Raw genomic sequence first — 17,127 nt, forward strand, 5'->3', positions numbered from 1 at the left:
ATGAAGAAGCACAAGATAGTACATTTTGCTACAGGCTCGGATTTGAAAACTTCAGTTGTTGAACGCTTTAACAGAACTCTGAAGGAGCGGATGTGGCGCTATTTTACAGCTCACAACATGCATAGATATATGGATATAGTTCAAGATAATGGGGTACAACAACAGCTACCATAAGAGTATACGTATGAAACCCTCTGAGGTCTCTTCTGAAAACTCTTTTCAAGTCTTTAAGAATCTGTATGGTTTGTTCCCCCTTCGCCGTAAGAAAAAAATACATTTTAAATTCATTGTGGGGGACTTGGTGCGTATATCCAAGTTGAGGGGGTTTTTCGACAAAAAAATATGAGCAAGGCTACAGCTATGAGTTGTTCAGTTACCGAATGTCTGCCGCGCATACCCCAGGTCTACAAACTAAAAGATTATGACGGGGAATTTATAGAGGGATCTTTTTATGAGAAGGAATTACAGAAGGTACAGTTGGGTAAAGACAAAGTCTTTCACATGGAGGAGATTCTAGATCAAAAGAGAGAAAAGGGTAAAAAATGGGTGCTGGTCCGCTGGAAAAAACTGGCCCCAAAAGTTAAACAGTTGGGTATTAGAGCACGATGTGGTGGAGGCATCGGGGTTAACTTAAACCCTCATGCATTATAAAATACAACATCATTCGCGTGTACACAGGAGTGCATCATGGAACACAGTGGCTTCTACCTGACTCTCCCCAGTAATGCGTCTGCACATACTGTACTTCCCAGGCCTCTGATAACTCTATAGGCTTTGGAAAATTGGTTGTATAATTCGAACTCTGATTATTACGATATATAATGTGTGCAGACGCATTACTGGGGAGAGTCAGGTAGAAGCCGCTGTGTTCCATGATGCACTCCTGTGTACACGCAAATTATGTTGTATTTTATAATGCATGAGGGTTTAAGTTAACCCCCGATGCCTCCACCACATCGTACTCTAATACCCAACTGTTGAACTTTTGGGGCCAGTTTTTCCAGCGGACCAGCACCCATTTTTTTTATCCTTTTCTCTCTTTTGATCTAGAATCTCCTCCATGTGAAAGACTTTGTCTTTACCCAACTGTACCTTCTGTAATTCCTTCTCATAAAAAGATCCCTCTATAAATTCCCCGTCATAATCTTTTAGTTTGTAGACCTGGGGTATGCGCGGCAGACATTCGGTAACCGTGAACAACTCATCGCTGTAGCTTTGCTCATATTTTTTGTTGAAAACACCCCTCAACTTGGATATATGCACCAAGTCCCCCACAATGAATTTAACATTTATTTTTTTCTTACGGCGAAAGGGGAACAAACCATACAGATTTTTAAAGACTTGAAAAGAGTTTTCAGAAGAGACATCGGAGGGTTTCATACGTATACTCTTATGGTAGCTGTTGTTGTACCCCATTACTAAATCTTGAACTATATCGATATATCTATGCGTGTTGTGAGCTGTAAAATAGCGCCACATCCGCTCCTTCAGAGTTCTGTTAAAGCGTTCAACAACTGAAGTTTTCAAATCCGAGGCTGTAGCAAAATGTACTATATTATGCTTCTTCATGAGTTTCTGAAAATAATTATTAAATAATTATTTTCCGCCATCAGTCTGCACTTTCTTGGGTGCTCCTCCATCCTTCAAGATAGTCAAAGGCCCGGGTCACCTCTGCCCCGCTCTTATTTTTTAAGAACCTGACAAAAGCTATTTTAGAGAAAATATCTATAACCGTTAGCATGTAGCGATTTCCATCATTTTTATCTGCAAGGGCCTGCATGTCACATAGATCCGCCTGAAATTGGGACAAGGGTTGTGTAGAAAAAACTTTATTTCTTGGAAATTGTTTTCTTACGGGTTTATGTAGAGTGTGCGCATCCTGCTCTGATAACCACTCATTCACTTTAGCATCGCTTAACCGGCTAACCGGCTACCTGTTTCTTCGGCTATAGCTCTCTGTAAACGTTCCTTAACGTTTAAGACCCAGGGTTAGAGGGATTATAATAAATGTTTTTCAACATTTGCTCCGCCATCCTTCTTGCCTCTCTGAGGTACAATAACGTTAATGAGCCACTTTGACATAACGACAACATTTAATTTTCATTTTTTTGATTTTTATTTTCAAGAAACCATTATGTATTACGTATACAGACAATTCAGAATTCGTTGCAGGATACATGTCCCCGTTTTCTCAATGATCACAGCATGCAACACCCTGTATATTTGGTTTAGATTAACAGGCTTGTGTCGCAGAATTATTAAAACACACTCATCCTCTATATAAGTATATAAACAACAAATATGATACATGTTACAATTAAATGGTGTTTCAAACAAATAAAGTAAAATCTTAGACAAAGTTGTTTCTAGTTCTTCAGAATCATCCCCAAGACGGGATACCAATTGTGTCCATTGTAGACTCTCGCCTGCATGTCGTACATGATTCATGATTTGTTCCATTTTCAGCACACGCTCTACATTAGTCCAGGAATTGTTGGTTGTGTAGAACGATACATTGTTCACTTTATTTTCAATAATTTGATGCATAACATTTGTAAGTTCTCTCAAAAGAAAAAAAATATTTATTCTCTCTAACATCGTATACACATAGTTACCCATTGCTTTACATCTAAATAACAAATTGTCACTCGGTCTCTTGGGGTTTATTGAGCCAGAAAGTCATCACATCAGCCACCACAGCTTCCCTGTATTTGTTATCGTCCACCAGGGTGTGTCGGATTTCTTTGAGTTTCTCGTGGATGTAGATTGCCTCCTTCAGTTCATGTAGGAAAGTCTCGGTTACCCCGTAAACTCTGGGAATAGACGGCACAAGACCCATAGACTCCAGGGCTCTGACCAGCGATGGTATAAACCTGCAGGACCAAAGTCTTTTCACCAGCGCCTCAAAATGGTTGAAGAAGTAGTATCTTGGGGGTTCGTATAGGCATGGATGCCTGCGCTGGCTGGGGTGATTGATCTCACAACCGATGCATTTTTCTCGTATACACTCTCCAATCACCACGTCTAAAAGCTTGGCTACAGAGGCCTTGATGGTGTCCACAAAAATAGTACTGACCACCCCATCGAACACGTCCTCAGGCTGTGTACATGTAGGGGGTGTCGTGGGTCTTGCCAGGGGGAGTAGAATGTTGGGCTGCGAGGCATAAAATCCTTAGGGTCGGGCCCCCATGACGTTTCGGAGTCCTGGTATGTGGTAGGAATATCCATGGTATATGCGTAAGTGAAGAACTGTAGGTTTTAAGGACCCTCCTTTTATTGTTGAACCAGTCCTCTGGGTATCAGGGCGTGGTTAACGTAGCCGCGTACTTAGTTTTCTTCTGACGATGTACCTTCTTGGGGCTCCTTTGAATCATAATCCTCGGGATTCGTATATATTATGCACTTCCTTACATGAACCATGCTCTGTCGCTGTTGGCTCTGTACAAACAGAGCGTCCAACAACTCCAACATTTTCAATTCCATTAAATCCCAACTTTTAAAAGGAATAAGCATGCGCAACCTAAAATCCTCCATCACGAATGTTTTGGTTGCGGGTTTCCTCGTTGCTTATATAGAACTCCACGCAGCCACATGGAAGTCCATTCTTTCTTTGTATTTTCACCCTGTGAAATACTCTTCGTGAGGAGTCAGGGGTACCTTCCCAACGGGTCTCGTAGCCTGTGAACAAGCTATACCCCTTGGTGATAAGTCTCAGTTCGGGACACAAAACCTTGCGAAAAACCGTCAAGTCTTCAACCCCATAGACCACTCCTAATGTCTGGTCGGTATATTATTCTCCTTCGGCTACCATATAGAGGTTCCCTCTACAGGCCAGGTAATCAAACAGATACCCCCATTGCTGCCCATTGGACATCAGCACTTGATCTTTCAGCGCAGTTGCGGGCGGTATCTGTGTTCTATACACACTTAGAAACCGCTTTTTTGGCGCATCGTATATTGCGGCATTATACTTGGCCCTTTCTCGATGTTTCAGCCGCGGTCCTGCTTCCGTTGTTACAGTCATCACAGCTTTGCCACTGATCACAAAATCCATGTTAATTAAAAAAATCTTGTTTACTGTTCTGAGGTCACATGCCTTGTTCTGGACTTTTATTTATAATGCGTCTGCCACAGCCAATACCCCGGACATTCCTGCTTCATTAGATAGCAACCATAAGGGCAATAAAACTGGGGGTGTGGGGCCATACTCTTTCAAAATTTCAAACACATCGCCCCAGTTCAACCAGGTCCCTAGACATCAATCAGCATGACAACTTCAAAGGAATAGATGCAATATAGATATAAAATAACACACCCTCTAACACGTGACAACAGGTTGGCCCATATTTGGACATGTACACGTCATCTGGACACAGGGCCATAAATCAAAATTTTGACCCGTGCCGTCTACTTTATTCTCTCTGAGGGGAACAACGAAAAAATGCAGTGGAATTGGCTTCGAGGTCCAGAGTTGAGTTTGTAGGATCTATACTATACTGGAAGTTCCCAAATCACAAAGTGGCATGTACTCATCCATCATCCATGCAGTACTCTGTAAAACAAAAAGTTCAAACCTAATAAAGGGTGCACGCTCACTATGTGCAAGTTAAGACGCACTCTAAATGAAGCACGGCTGGCCAGACAACGTTTCCACCATTGGTTATTCACTCACTCCAACTGTTATTCACTCACTCCAACTATTATTCTTTTCACACACACACATACTGGTTGTAACTCTTATTCGACACACAGTCGGCTCCTGTGTCACAGCAGTGGCTCTTGCATAAAAGCCATGCTATGTCCATGGCATGTTAGAGAAAGCTATTTCAGTGTAACTGTTTTGTTTGTGTAGCCTGTACGTTTTACCTTCATAGTCACTGAGCTGTGAGACTTTTCCTTAAGCTCACTTAGGACAAGGTTTAGTTTCAAGATATATTAGTGGTGTGTACAGAATAAAAAGGGCATGTGATATGAATAAGAAATTACAAAAGACAAGAATATGAATATAAAGTAAATGGCTCAGTAGTATATAATACATGTTTTAGCATGAGTTTAATACAGGAATGCACAATTTAAAGTACAATATTTACACATGTGTGAGAGAAAGAAGGGATTGGGGGCAAATGTTTAAATTGGGCAGTATTAAATCAGAGTCTGTGCAATAGAAGAGGTTGGTAGCAGCCATTGTGATGTGTGTGTGAGTGTGTGAGGGATTGCATGTGTGCTAAGGTGTGGAGAGTGAGTACAGGTGGTCAGTCCAGTTCAAGTGTTCAGCAGTCTGATGGCTTGAAGATAAAACTGTCTCTGAGCCTGTTGGTATCAGACCTCATGCTCTGATACTGTCTGCCCGAGGATAAGGGAGTGAACAGCTTGTGGTTGGGGTGTGTGGGTTCCTTGATGATGCTACTGTTTTAAGTAGATATGGATGGGTGGGAACACAGCGATACGCTGAGGTGTAAGTGTATGCACGCGTGTGTGTGTGCTACATGCTTGTTTGTACCTGTATGTGATTGGAGGGAAATAGCATGGCCTTGGAGTGGCGTGGATTTTGCAGAATGTAGTGAGATGCACTGGCAGGGCTTGTCCTGGAGATGAAACCCTTCCAGAAGTGACATTGGATGGCAAAAAAAAGTTTTGTTTGTTGATAGACAACCAACACCAGCCGCCGTTTTCCTCGTTCCAACATCAACCACAAATTGTCATGTTGTATATTTTTTTAGACATCAGGAGCAGAAGGAGCGGAAGTAGCAGTCTCAAATGTTAATAGGAGAGATACTTGAAAGTTGACTAAAATTGTTATTGGAGTCACATCTAAAAAGGGGCACGAAACAGCCCTCTACATTCACGCTGCACTTTCAGGAGAATGTGGGCAGATGGGTGGGTGAGGGTGCATGTAATAGAGACATCTGGAATCGGGATCATTCAACCCTCTTCACGCCCCCCTTTCCTATTCATAGAATGCATTTAGAAAAAAATGCACCCCTTGGCCTGGTGAGGGAAACATAACCATTCATTAACATGGAATGACACTGAACTCCGCCAACTGCTTTGCTGTTCACCCTTTGTCCTTTCCCTTTCCCAATCCCCATTAGCTGCTAAGGAAATGCATGGGTGATTAGCTCGCTAGCTACCTACTCTACCGCGTGACTGACTCACTCCCCGCTCCACTAACAGGGGCGTCACCAGAGTTTCATAACATTCGGGGCGCAGCCCTTGCATGCATATCATTGTATTTGCAGGTTTGAGATAAATGGCATTTTCTAAAATAATTTCATGCAATTCTAAATTATTGTACATAATTCTACATGACTGGAGACATTACAAGATTGTTTTAAACACCACACAAATGATCAAACTGACAGGCCACTCTGACACTGTCATACTGAGATCAACAAAACGAACGACCATGTCTTAAATGCAACCAATAGCATATAGGCCAATGAAAAGAATAGAGACACAGATCTTACAATTATGGTCCACCAACTTTCCAGTGGCACTCACTCATCCACACAGTTTTTTCCCGGCAATTGTGTTTTGAAATATTGCGGAAGGCCTTTTAACTGCTGCCTTCTGTTCATTGACAGTCACATTTCCAGCCACGACTCAACAATCAGCTGTTTGATATTTCCCGTGGCCTGCCCAGTTGCCGGGCTTCCCGACAATAGGCTTACATGTGCTGATGATGTGACAAAGCACAATCAACAGCAATTTTTTATTAAAGAAGCTATTGATCATCTGTGGCTAAATTATGCTCTCTGGTGTGGTATTTTCAATGATTTAATTTATTTCTGTACAGACAGGAGTAATTATATAATTAGGCACATTTATTTAAATGTATCTGCAGCACTTCCAGCACCACTTCCCACTGGTATTTTTTTCTTCCATGCAATGTGCTCTACCCAAGGCAAAATAATCAACACTTAGTATTAATTCACTGGATTGTGGTCAGTAGGCTGTGTGACTAAAATGCATCAGAAAAGTATTGGAAAGTTCAGGAAAACATTAGGGAAGCTCATCGGGTAGGCAATATAGGCCTAATTGTGTGTCTAGAGAAGATCTGCATTGCTTTCAATTCGCTAGATGAAAGATCATGAGCACTCAACTAAACTTAGCTAACATTCGCAACTAAACTTAGCTAACAAATGACCATCTAGTTGACCACACACGGCAATTGCTTTACATTTATTATAACGGTTGGATGACTTTGGGAGTTTCATGTAACCATGGTTCTATGAACTAAGCGACTCATTCAGCGTATATATTTGTTTTCAGCAGCAGCAGCGCAAAATATTCAGGGTTGACTCAAAATCATTCAGGGCTAAAGCCCCGCAAGCCCGGTCGTGATGACGTCCCTGTCCATCAACCAACCAATCATAAACAACATGTTGATTGATCGGATAACAGAGTATGGGGACAGGAGACCTCGCTGGGTGTCACAGCACGTTTTCAGGACCCTGCAGAACACTCTGGAAGAAATTGGACATGTGCCATTAAATACCGAAGCCTGGTAGTCTTCCCACACTTAAATACGCCCCTGAACGGTATCCTCTCTTAAGATGCCGAGGGTGATAGTGAGCACAGAGCAGCGTAAGCACATTCTCTGAATGTCTATATAGATCTTGTCATTTTAAATGACCCACTGCTTGTCTTGCTGCTCCTCAGCTCTGTGTCTGGATATCGATAGGAGATTCTATAGTATCACATCCTCATATTCTATTCTGCTGAAAGATCTTAATCAAAGTTCAAGACGGACAGTGGTGATGGATGTCCTGGTGGTTGTGAAGAATCAAAATTCGGGTTGGACATTGTCTTTGACATTCACTCTTTAGAGTAGAATGTTCAGTAGGCTCCGTTTGATCAGGATGGAAAACAAAGTTAGGCTAATACACTACATGGCCAAAAGTATATGGATACCCCTTCAAATTAGTGGCTTTGGCTAGTACAGCCCCACCCGTTGCAGGTGTATAAAATTGAGCACAAAGCCATACAATCTCCCAGTTCCAAACTGCCTCTGAAAGCAACGTCAGCACAATAACTGTTCGTCGGGAGCTTCATGAAATGGATTTCCATGGCCGGGCAGCCACACACAAGCCTGAAATCACCATGAGCAATGCCAAGTGTTAGCTGGAGTGGTGCAAAGCTAGCCGCCATTGGAACTCTGGAGCGGTGGAAACGCGTTCTATGGAATGATGAATCATGCTTCACCATCTGGCAGTCCAACGGACTAATCTGGGTTTGGAGAATACTACCTGCCCCAATGCATAGTGCCATCTGTAAAGTTTGGTGGAGGAGGAATAATGGTCTGGGGCTGTTTTTCATGGTTCGGGCTAGGCCCCTTAGTTCCAATGAAGGGAAATCAACACTACAATGACATTCTAGATGATTCTGTGCTTCCAACTTAGTGACAACAGTTTGTGGAAGGCCCTTTCCTGTTTCAGCATGACAATGCCCCTGTGCGCAAAGCGAGATCCATACAGAAATGGTTTGTTTAGATCGGTGTGGAAGAACTTGACTGGCCTGCACAGACAAAAACACTGCGAGACTCCAGGGGCCAGGGACGGTCACTCTTTGCCAGGGCATGGGAGGGTGGGGGAGCGTTGGTGTTTGCTACGGGGGCCATGGACTTTTCCGCTCCAAGTCTTTGTCAGGGTTTCAGGTTCAAGTTTTGAATGTGCATATCATCTTCGATTGCGTCAGGGTCTCACAGGCTTGTTTGACACAGAGTGGTGGAGGGTCGTGTACCTCGCCTGGGGAGATGCCATTTGCCATTTCATTGGAATTGAGCAGCTGAGGCTGAACTGAGTGATATAATCACCCACTGGCACCTAGCTGCAGTTTCATTCCTTATAACAGTGTAGAGGTAGCTCACGTCTATCCCCTTGATGTAAATCCAAGCACTATATCTAGGTAAGTGTAACAAGACAACCCACTGAGCACAGAAGCCAAAACAACGTCTTGTCTACGTTGGTTCAACGTAATTTCATTTCACGGAGAGGTATTATAGTTTGCCATTTCACCTCCTACCTATAAGGTCAGTGTGATGTGGCACAGAGGCCCAGGCAGAGTTGGAGTGAGTTACAGCCACATCACAACGGTTATATGTGGCAACCCCATATGCACATGCAGCTGTACGTAGACATACTCCACTCTCTGTAGCTGTTCTTAGTAATCCCTGGGCTCGTTTATTTACATTCTGTCCTATACTCTTACATGTGATGTTCTCTTTCTTCCTCCAGTTACCTCTCCCATAAATCGTGTGAGCTCTTAAAGGGGCACACACTCATTTAACATGAACCTCACACACTCAGTCATGACACACGTGTTCAAAGGATTTGTCAGGTTAAGCCAAGGGAGGCCCGATGCAGCTGTAGAGTGTAATACCCCCATACATGTTGTGTTATAGATTTACATTATTAATGTGTGTATTGCTCAAAACAGTGTCACCCAATACCCATGCAGGAAATGTTCTGTAATGTGGAGGATCTTTCTTCTGTAGCGTGATAATAATGTTCAAGAATAATTTTCAGTTAATTTGTAAATTGGCTAATCCAGTTCAGTTGAAACATGCTAAAATTAAAAATGGTTATGAGGCCATACATTGAGTAAGATAACATACGGAGAGTGTTGGTGAGACTCCCCATACAGAAAGAACACTTGATCTCACATGTGGAAAATAAATAACATGTTTTTGGAACACTTCACATGTGAGAACATGTTCTCACATGTGCAGTTTCATGTTATTTTTTTTTAACTAGACAAGTCAGTTAAGAACAAATTCTTATTTTCAATGACAGCCTAGGAACAGTGGGTTAACTGCCTGTTCAGGGGCAGAACGACAAACCCCCGAGCTGTACCTTGTCAGCTCGGGGGTTTGCACTTGCAACCTTCCGGTTACTAGTCCAACGCTCTAACCACTAGGCTACCCTGCCATTATCACAGGTTGCTTTACATGTTGTCACATTAACTTCACATAAGATCACGTGATCACATGAAAACATGTGTTTTTGAAACACTTCACATGTGAAATTAATGTGGATTTTCCACAAGGGTCAATAAGGGTCAAAAGGAAAGAGAATTTTAGGAACCACTGATGCAGTATGTGACTAAACGTAAACAACAACTGAACTTTTTAAGTGATTTCTGACATTTTGCTACAGATAATACGTATCCTACAATGGGGCAAGATGATAAGAGGTTGGTTGATGGAATAAAATCTTTATCGATATATGCTGTACATACAGTATTTTTGATTTGCTGTACTCTCAAAACAAGTCATCCCTACATCCAATCAGATAGTGTGGCCGAAACTAACCATTGTATAGTGCTCTTTTGAAAGCCAGCTACCACATACAGTGGGGCAAAAAAAGTATTTAGTCAGCCACCAATTTTGCAAGTTCTCCCACTTAAAAATATGAGAGAGGCCTGTAATTTTCATTTTCATCATAGGTACACTTCAACTATGACAGACAAAATAAGAAGAAAAAATCCAGAAAATCACATTGTAGGATTTTTAATGAATTTATTTGCAAATTATGGTGGAAAATAAGTATTTGGTCACCTACAAACAAGCAAGATTTCTGGCTCTCACAGACCTGTAACTTCTTCTTTAAGAGGCTCCTCTGTCCTCCACTCGTTACCTGTGTTAATGGCACCTGTTTGAACTTGTTATCAGTATAAAAGACACCTGTCCACAACCTCAAACAGTCACACTCCAAACTCCACTATGGCCAAGACCAAAGAGCTGTCAAAGGACACCAGAAACAAAATTGTAGACCTGCACCAGGCTGGGAAGACTGAATCTGCAATAGGTAAGCAGCTTGGTTTGAAGAAATCAACTGTGGGAGCAATTATGACCTCTGTCATTGCCAACAAAGGGTATATAACAAAGTATTGAGATAAACTTTTGTTGTTGACCAAATACTTATTTTCCACCATAATTTGCAAATAAATTCATAAAAAATCCTACAATGTGATTTTCTGGATTTCTTTTCTCATTTTGTCTGTCATAGTTGAAGTGTACCTATGATGAAAATTACAGGCCTCTCTCATATTTTTAAGTGGGAGAACTTGCACAATTGGTGGCTGACTAAATACTTTCTTGACCCACTGTATTCAACAAGGTAATGAGGTCAGTAAATGCACTTGCTGCCGCCCTTCCAAAGTGATGTGGGTAAACAGATCAATTTCTGTTTTCGCCAGGAAAGGATTAGGACAGCGCTGGGCCTGACATTCAGCACGTCTCCGTGTCCTGAACGCTGAATATGGATCTAGGTTGAATATGTTCACACAACTTAGGTTGAACATGTTCACACCGGAACAGTCTACTCCCCCGTATGCCACGCTGACATGATCTCATTACTGTCATGACTATTGACCAGATAACCTTCATAGGTGTCATGACACCTTACACCGACACGTACATGTACAAGACAGTAAGGTGGTGCGGCACAAACAGAGTGTAGGCTTTGGGCTGGTAACATTGTGTAGTCAAGCACACATGCTGCTAGGCTGAAAGCATTCATGTGTTATCCTCTGAGATGTGTACTTTTTTTTAACAGCATATACATTTTTCCCCCAAAATCAATCAGTCAATCAACGGATGAAGTAGGGCCTACACACTTGCTCCAATAGATACCTTTATTAGGCTTTCTTGACAATGCTTAGATTACTGAAAGGATCTTCATCAGGTATAACAAAGGCTCTCACACAAAAATAAAAAGGATCGGGTATTTCACAGACTGGTATTGATCAAGTGACTCTTTATGTTGTGTGTGTTGATGATAACAAGACCCTGTCTGAATTTAAACAAAAAAACTATACATTCTAACATGTGCCGTCTCGAGTCCTCCTCTGTGTGTCTACTTTGAGGACTTTGACTAAGTGTTAATGCCATAGGACATTCAATTTGACATTAAACCATAACATATTGGAGTTAATAAAGAAGCAATGTAATAAATGTCTTGTCATACTGCCTGTTATCCACAGTACCACAGCGGAATGGCAGAATAACCTGTGTGTGTGTGTGTGTGTGTGTGTGTGTGTGTGTGTGTGTGTGTGTGTGTGTGTGTGTGTGTGTGTGTGTGTGTGTGTGTGTGTGTGTGTGTGACTTGTGTCCATTCATTACATCCTAGACAACAGAGGTTTGTGTTGTATGTGTTTTGACCCTAATTCGTTCAGTCATCAAGTAAGTTGTTTTTTTAGGACACCTCCCCTCTTCCCAAACTCATGGAAAAATGAATGATTGATTTGACGTATTATGGTGATTGTTCCACAATCACATACAAGAACAGGTCCTGTCAATGAAAGGTGGTAAATGGATGAAAATCTCATGTTTCCTCCTATTGATACATTAAAACATGGATTCCCCATCTATAAAAACAGTGGCCCCAAACAAACGACAACATACTCAACCGACCACCGCACTTTCAAGTTAAGTAACCATCCTTGGCAATTAAGAGTAAAAATGGGACAAGGTAAGCCTGCTTTTTCTGTCTATTTCTTTTTTCAGTGGGAAGTCAGTGTACCATTTAGTACAATTTAACTACTGCTATGAGGTTATAATCTATTGACACAGAACCACCTGCTTTAACAACCTAACTATGTGATCCATAACATTTACATTTGAGTCATTTAGCAGACACTCTTATCCAGAGCGACTTACATGAGCAATTGGGGTTACGTGCCTTGCTCAAGGGCACATCAGATTTCTCACCTAGTCAGCTCTGGGGTTAAAACCAGTAACGACCCAGCGCTCTTAACCCACTAGGCTATTGGTGTACGATGGCTGAGAAAATCTTACTAATGTATCTCACCATAATTCGACTTACTCATTTTCTACATTTCTTATTTGAATCTCTCTTTTAGTGTTTCTGCTGATGCCAGTCTTACTGGTCAGTTGTTTCCTGAGTCAAGGGGCAGCGATAGAAAACCAACGGCTCTTCAACATCGCGGTCAGCCGGGTGCAACATCTCCACCTATTGGCTCAGAAAATGTTCAATGACTTTGTAAGACAGCTTTTGAATCTTCTTTGGACATATCAAATAGTGTATCAATGATTGTTCTTCTTCTTGTAGACAGTGTCCTCAGCACACAACCCTCGTGGCTAAAAAAATCTCTCTCTCCCTTTGTGATTTTGTGCAGGACGGTACCCTGTTGCCTGATGAACGCAGACAGCTGAACAAGATATTTCTGCTGGACTTCTGTAACTCTGACTCCATCGTGAGCCCAGTCGACAAGCACGAGACTCAGAAGAGTTCAGTAAGTAACCTGGCCGAGACAATTACGCATGTTATGCCCTTTAGAGCCATATAAAGTGTCAAATCGCTATTCACCTTAAATATGAACTCCTCCATGATGCAAGATTCCAAAAATATATAATAGGTCATCTCAATTTGAACAATCGATAGAACTTACGGTAGTCATTAGTTATTGGGCAAGCAGACCACCAATTATGTAAACTCCAATTTCTAATTTTAAATTTAAATTTTATTTGAACCTTTATTTAACTAGGCAAGTCAGTTAAGAACAAATTCTCATTTATAATGACAAGCAGAGGCAGCCTCATGCATGGCTCTTGAGTGATGCAGCAGTCTAAGGCACTACATCTCAGTGCCAGAGGTGTCACTGCAGACCCTGGTTTGATTCCAGACTGTATTTCAAACGGCTGTGATTGTGAGTCCCATAGGGCGGCACACAATTCTCCCAGCGTCGTTAGGGTTTGGCCGGGGTTGCAATACCTCAGTGTCTTCAACTAAGGTAGATAAAACAACCACATATCACAATCATTGCAAGTAAAACCATCACTGTCTAATCGGTGGTTTCTCTACGTCTACATTCTCCGTTATGTGCTTTTCTGTACAGGAAACCCAGCCCCAAAAGTATTTCACTCAATCATGTAAATAGGGCATCTCAAGCTGTACAATAAAACTCAACTTCATTTTCCAATAATCTGTGGTTTCTCTACATCTTCACACACAGGTCCTGAAGCTGCTCCATATCTCTTTCCGTCTGATTGAATCCTGGGAGTACCCTAGCCAGACCCTGATCATCTCCAACAGCCTAATGGTCAGAAATGCCAACCAGATCTCTGAGAAGCTCAGCGACCTCAAAGTGGGCATCAACCTGCTCATCACGGTAAAGAAAGGAGGTAGAACAATGACCATTTGTGGTGTCACACTTTGTGCACTGTAAACTCCAAGGCATTTTTAACTCACATACTTCTAGTAAGTTGAACTCAAAGTCAATGAAAAATCCTTATTGCTTAAAATGTTTATGTGGTACTGGCTCAAAACCAAATGAGAAGTCACATCAATGCAATTTTTTAAAGTTATAACAAATTCACTTTTACCAAGCATGCTCTACTGCAGGTAGATTTTTTAAAATGTACAGAACATTGAGTGATTGATTCATTTTATGCTACACAAAGATATATAACATACATGTTTCAACATTTTCACAAAGATGAACAAGTTACCAGAATTTTGCAAACTCAACTTGCAGGCCTGATGTGGCCTGTATACCATGAGTTTCAGGCCACTGTATTAGGGTAAAGCTACACCTCAAAATATGGTATTATGAGATAAGTAATGTATTGTTGTAAAGACTTGAATTCTAATGATAATATTTGCCTAGGAATTCACTTGAAGGCCACAGGACTGAAAATGAATGACAATAGCCATGTCTCTGTCACTAACATGTACAGTCATGGGTGATAACTACACTTCACTCAAAAAGGCCAGGCACACTGGGAAATTATATTTGAGACGTGGCTTAGTGGGGGCATTACTAAAAAATGTCAAGCTGATACAACTCAAATCTGGACACATCACAGGGTGACTCTATAGGTTTGAGTAATGACTGACTATAACATCACTTTAAGTAACTGCAGTCAGATTCTGTATATTAAGTGCAACGGGTTTCCTAAAAAGTGTTGAGTAATGGCAGCACATTGGGGTTTACAGTGAAATGAAAGGGAAATACCTTTATGCTTTCCTAGTTAGAAAGCATAGTGTAGGACCACGTATGCCTCTTCTCAGCAGATCTTTCAGGGCTTTACATTGTGATGTGGTAACTGACCTTATCTATCATCGTGATTATATCAGTGACACCCCATTCAATGACTGAATATCGCCCCATTCAAGGACATTTATGCATGTGTCTTTTGCTATGTGTGCTTTCAGAAAGGCCCAATAAACAAATATTGATATGCACACATCCACCCCACCATGCATCTCTCTCTGTCTCCCACAGGGGAGCCAGGATGGCGTACTGAGCCTGGATGACAATGACTCTCAGCAGCTGCCCCCCTACGGGAACTACTACCAGAACCTGGGGGCCGACGGAAACGTCAGGAGGAACTACGAGTTGTTGGCTTGCTTCAAGAAGGACATGCACAAGGTGCGCAACCATGTTGCCTTCAATGTCATGTGCCTTCCTGTATTTTCTACAGTGCGTTGTTTTTTTGTGTTCTCTATTGCAAAGTATTGTTAGTAAATAACTCACGGACACTAGAGAAGCTTTAACCAAGTTTAATTCTTCCCAAAGGTTCTGTACCGCTGTAATCAGACAGCAAAACATTTCTCACTCCACAGTCATATACATCCTACTTAAAACACTCCTCCTTCTTCAACCCTTACAGTTTATGGCTCCACAGGAAGCTAATAAAGAGGATAACAGGACAACAAACATTTATTACTGCCTTCAGAGAATCTGTCCTCACCTCCTGACCTCAACCCCTCATCTAATCCACAGATGTCCATTGTTTTTTTTCGGAGAACCATTAAGTTCTGACATGACCCAGTTTCTTTCATTTACTATCTCAATGATCAACGTTTAGCCGATTCCAACAGTATCTTTGGGTCTTTAACCTATATATTATTACTATTATTGTTCATTGATCAAGACTGTTCTCGAGAAAGGTCTGGTGACCTAGAACACACACATTAAAATGTGTCAACTATAACCCATTCTTCTTTTTTTCAACCCCCGAGGTCGAGACCTACCTGACCGTCGCCAAGTGCAGGAAGTCACTGGAGGCCAACTGCACTCTGTAGACGTGGGCTGGAGAGGCAGTCAGCAAGAGCCTGTCTCCAGGGTTCGGTTTCCCAGATACAGATTAGGCCTTGCCCTGCACTGAGGTGCATTTTCATTTGAGATTCTCCATTAAACATGCTTTTCAGTCTAGAGTAATTTTATTTTGGATCTAGTAGAGCCTGACTCCAGGGGTTTTCAGGCATTTGCCTTTTTTTCTCTGAAATCAACAACAACACTTTCTATATTGACTCTATCACTCTGAGCTACCATTGATTGGTACATTTATAGAAAAGGTTATTAAATGTCTTATTTAGATATATGGTTCATGGCGGTGCTACTGTTTATGCATACGTTAATATTTAGGGGTGAAATGGGAACTTGTAGAGCTCCAAGCTTTTGGATAATATATTTTAGAGTAATTTCCTTTACGTATTTTCATTCCTTAATCTTATTGTTTGAAACTAATAGTGATTCATGTTTCAATAAAGATGTTCTTCTCTGCAGCACATGATCTCTTGGCTTCTATTTAATATCTTTCAAATCAACATTTTTTACAAGTTCCTAGCCCCAACATTCCTATGGTGTCTCTCGGACAACTTAGGGCTGGATTCAATCCGTATCGCAGACGCTCCATTGAAATGTAAAGGCAATGTTCCTGCGTTCGCGGAGACTGCATTCACTTCAAACCGCTGCATAAGTCGGCTCAATCGGAAATCACCTGAAAAATGTTACACGGTTCTTCAGCGATACGGATTGAATCCAGCCCATAGTTACATACATTTGTATTGGCAAAAACATGAATGTCCACCGTCTGTTGCGAATGTTGAATAAAACTCCATTTGAACTTTGTCTGCCAATTGTCCATAGGGTTGGTTGTTATATACCTCGGAATTTGAGAAAAGATATCCGATGGAACATATTAATAAACAGACTTTCCAAACATGGGTCTGCTGCAGGTGCCTAACACCATGCCCAGACTGGACGCGCGCGTGCGCAAATTGATTTTGTCCCCCCCACACCAAACGCGATCACAACACGCAGGTTGAAATATCAAAACAAACTCTGAACCAATTATATTAATTTGGGGATAGGTCG

The 17,127-nt window shown here is 41.6% G+C and overlaps 1 protein-coding gene across 1 annotated transcript; it reads left to right on the plus strand.

Annotated features, from left to right (window-relative positions):
* Window positions 1–12,425: 12,425 nt before the first annotated feature.
* Window positions 12,426–16,243, plus strand: LOC139422144 (somatotropin). The gene is made up of 6 exons (XM_071173297.1): window positions 12,426–12,473; window positions 12,865–13,004; window positions 13,141–13,257; window positions 13,978–14,133; window positions 15,250–15,396; window positions 15,990–16,243. The coding sequence occupies exons 1-6, from the start codon at window positions 12,464–12,466 to the stop codon at window positions 16,050–16,052; spliced, it is 633 nt and encodes a 210-aa protein (XP_071029398.1). The 5' UTR covers window positions 12,426–12,463; the 3' UTR covers window positions 16,053–16,243.
* Window positions 16,244–17,127: the final 884 nt, after the last annotated feature.

Source organism: Oncorhynchus clarkii, chromosome 12 (assembly GCF_045791955.1).
Source record: "Oncorhynchus clarkii lewisi isolate Uvic-CL-2024 chromosome 12, UVic_Ocla_1.0, whole genome shotgun sequence".
Taxonomy (NCBI): domain Eukaryota; kingdom Metazoa; phylum Chordata; class Actinopteri; order Salmoniformes; family Salmonidae; genus Oncorhynchus; species Oncorhynchus clarkii.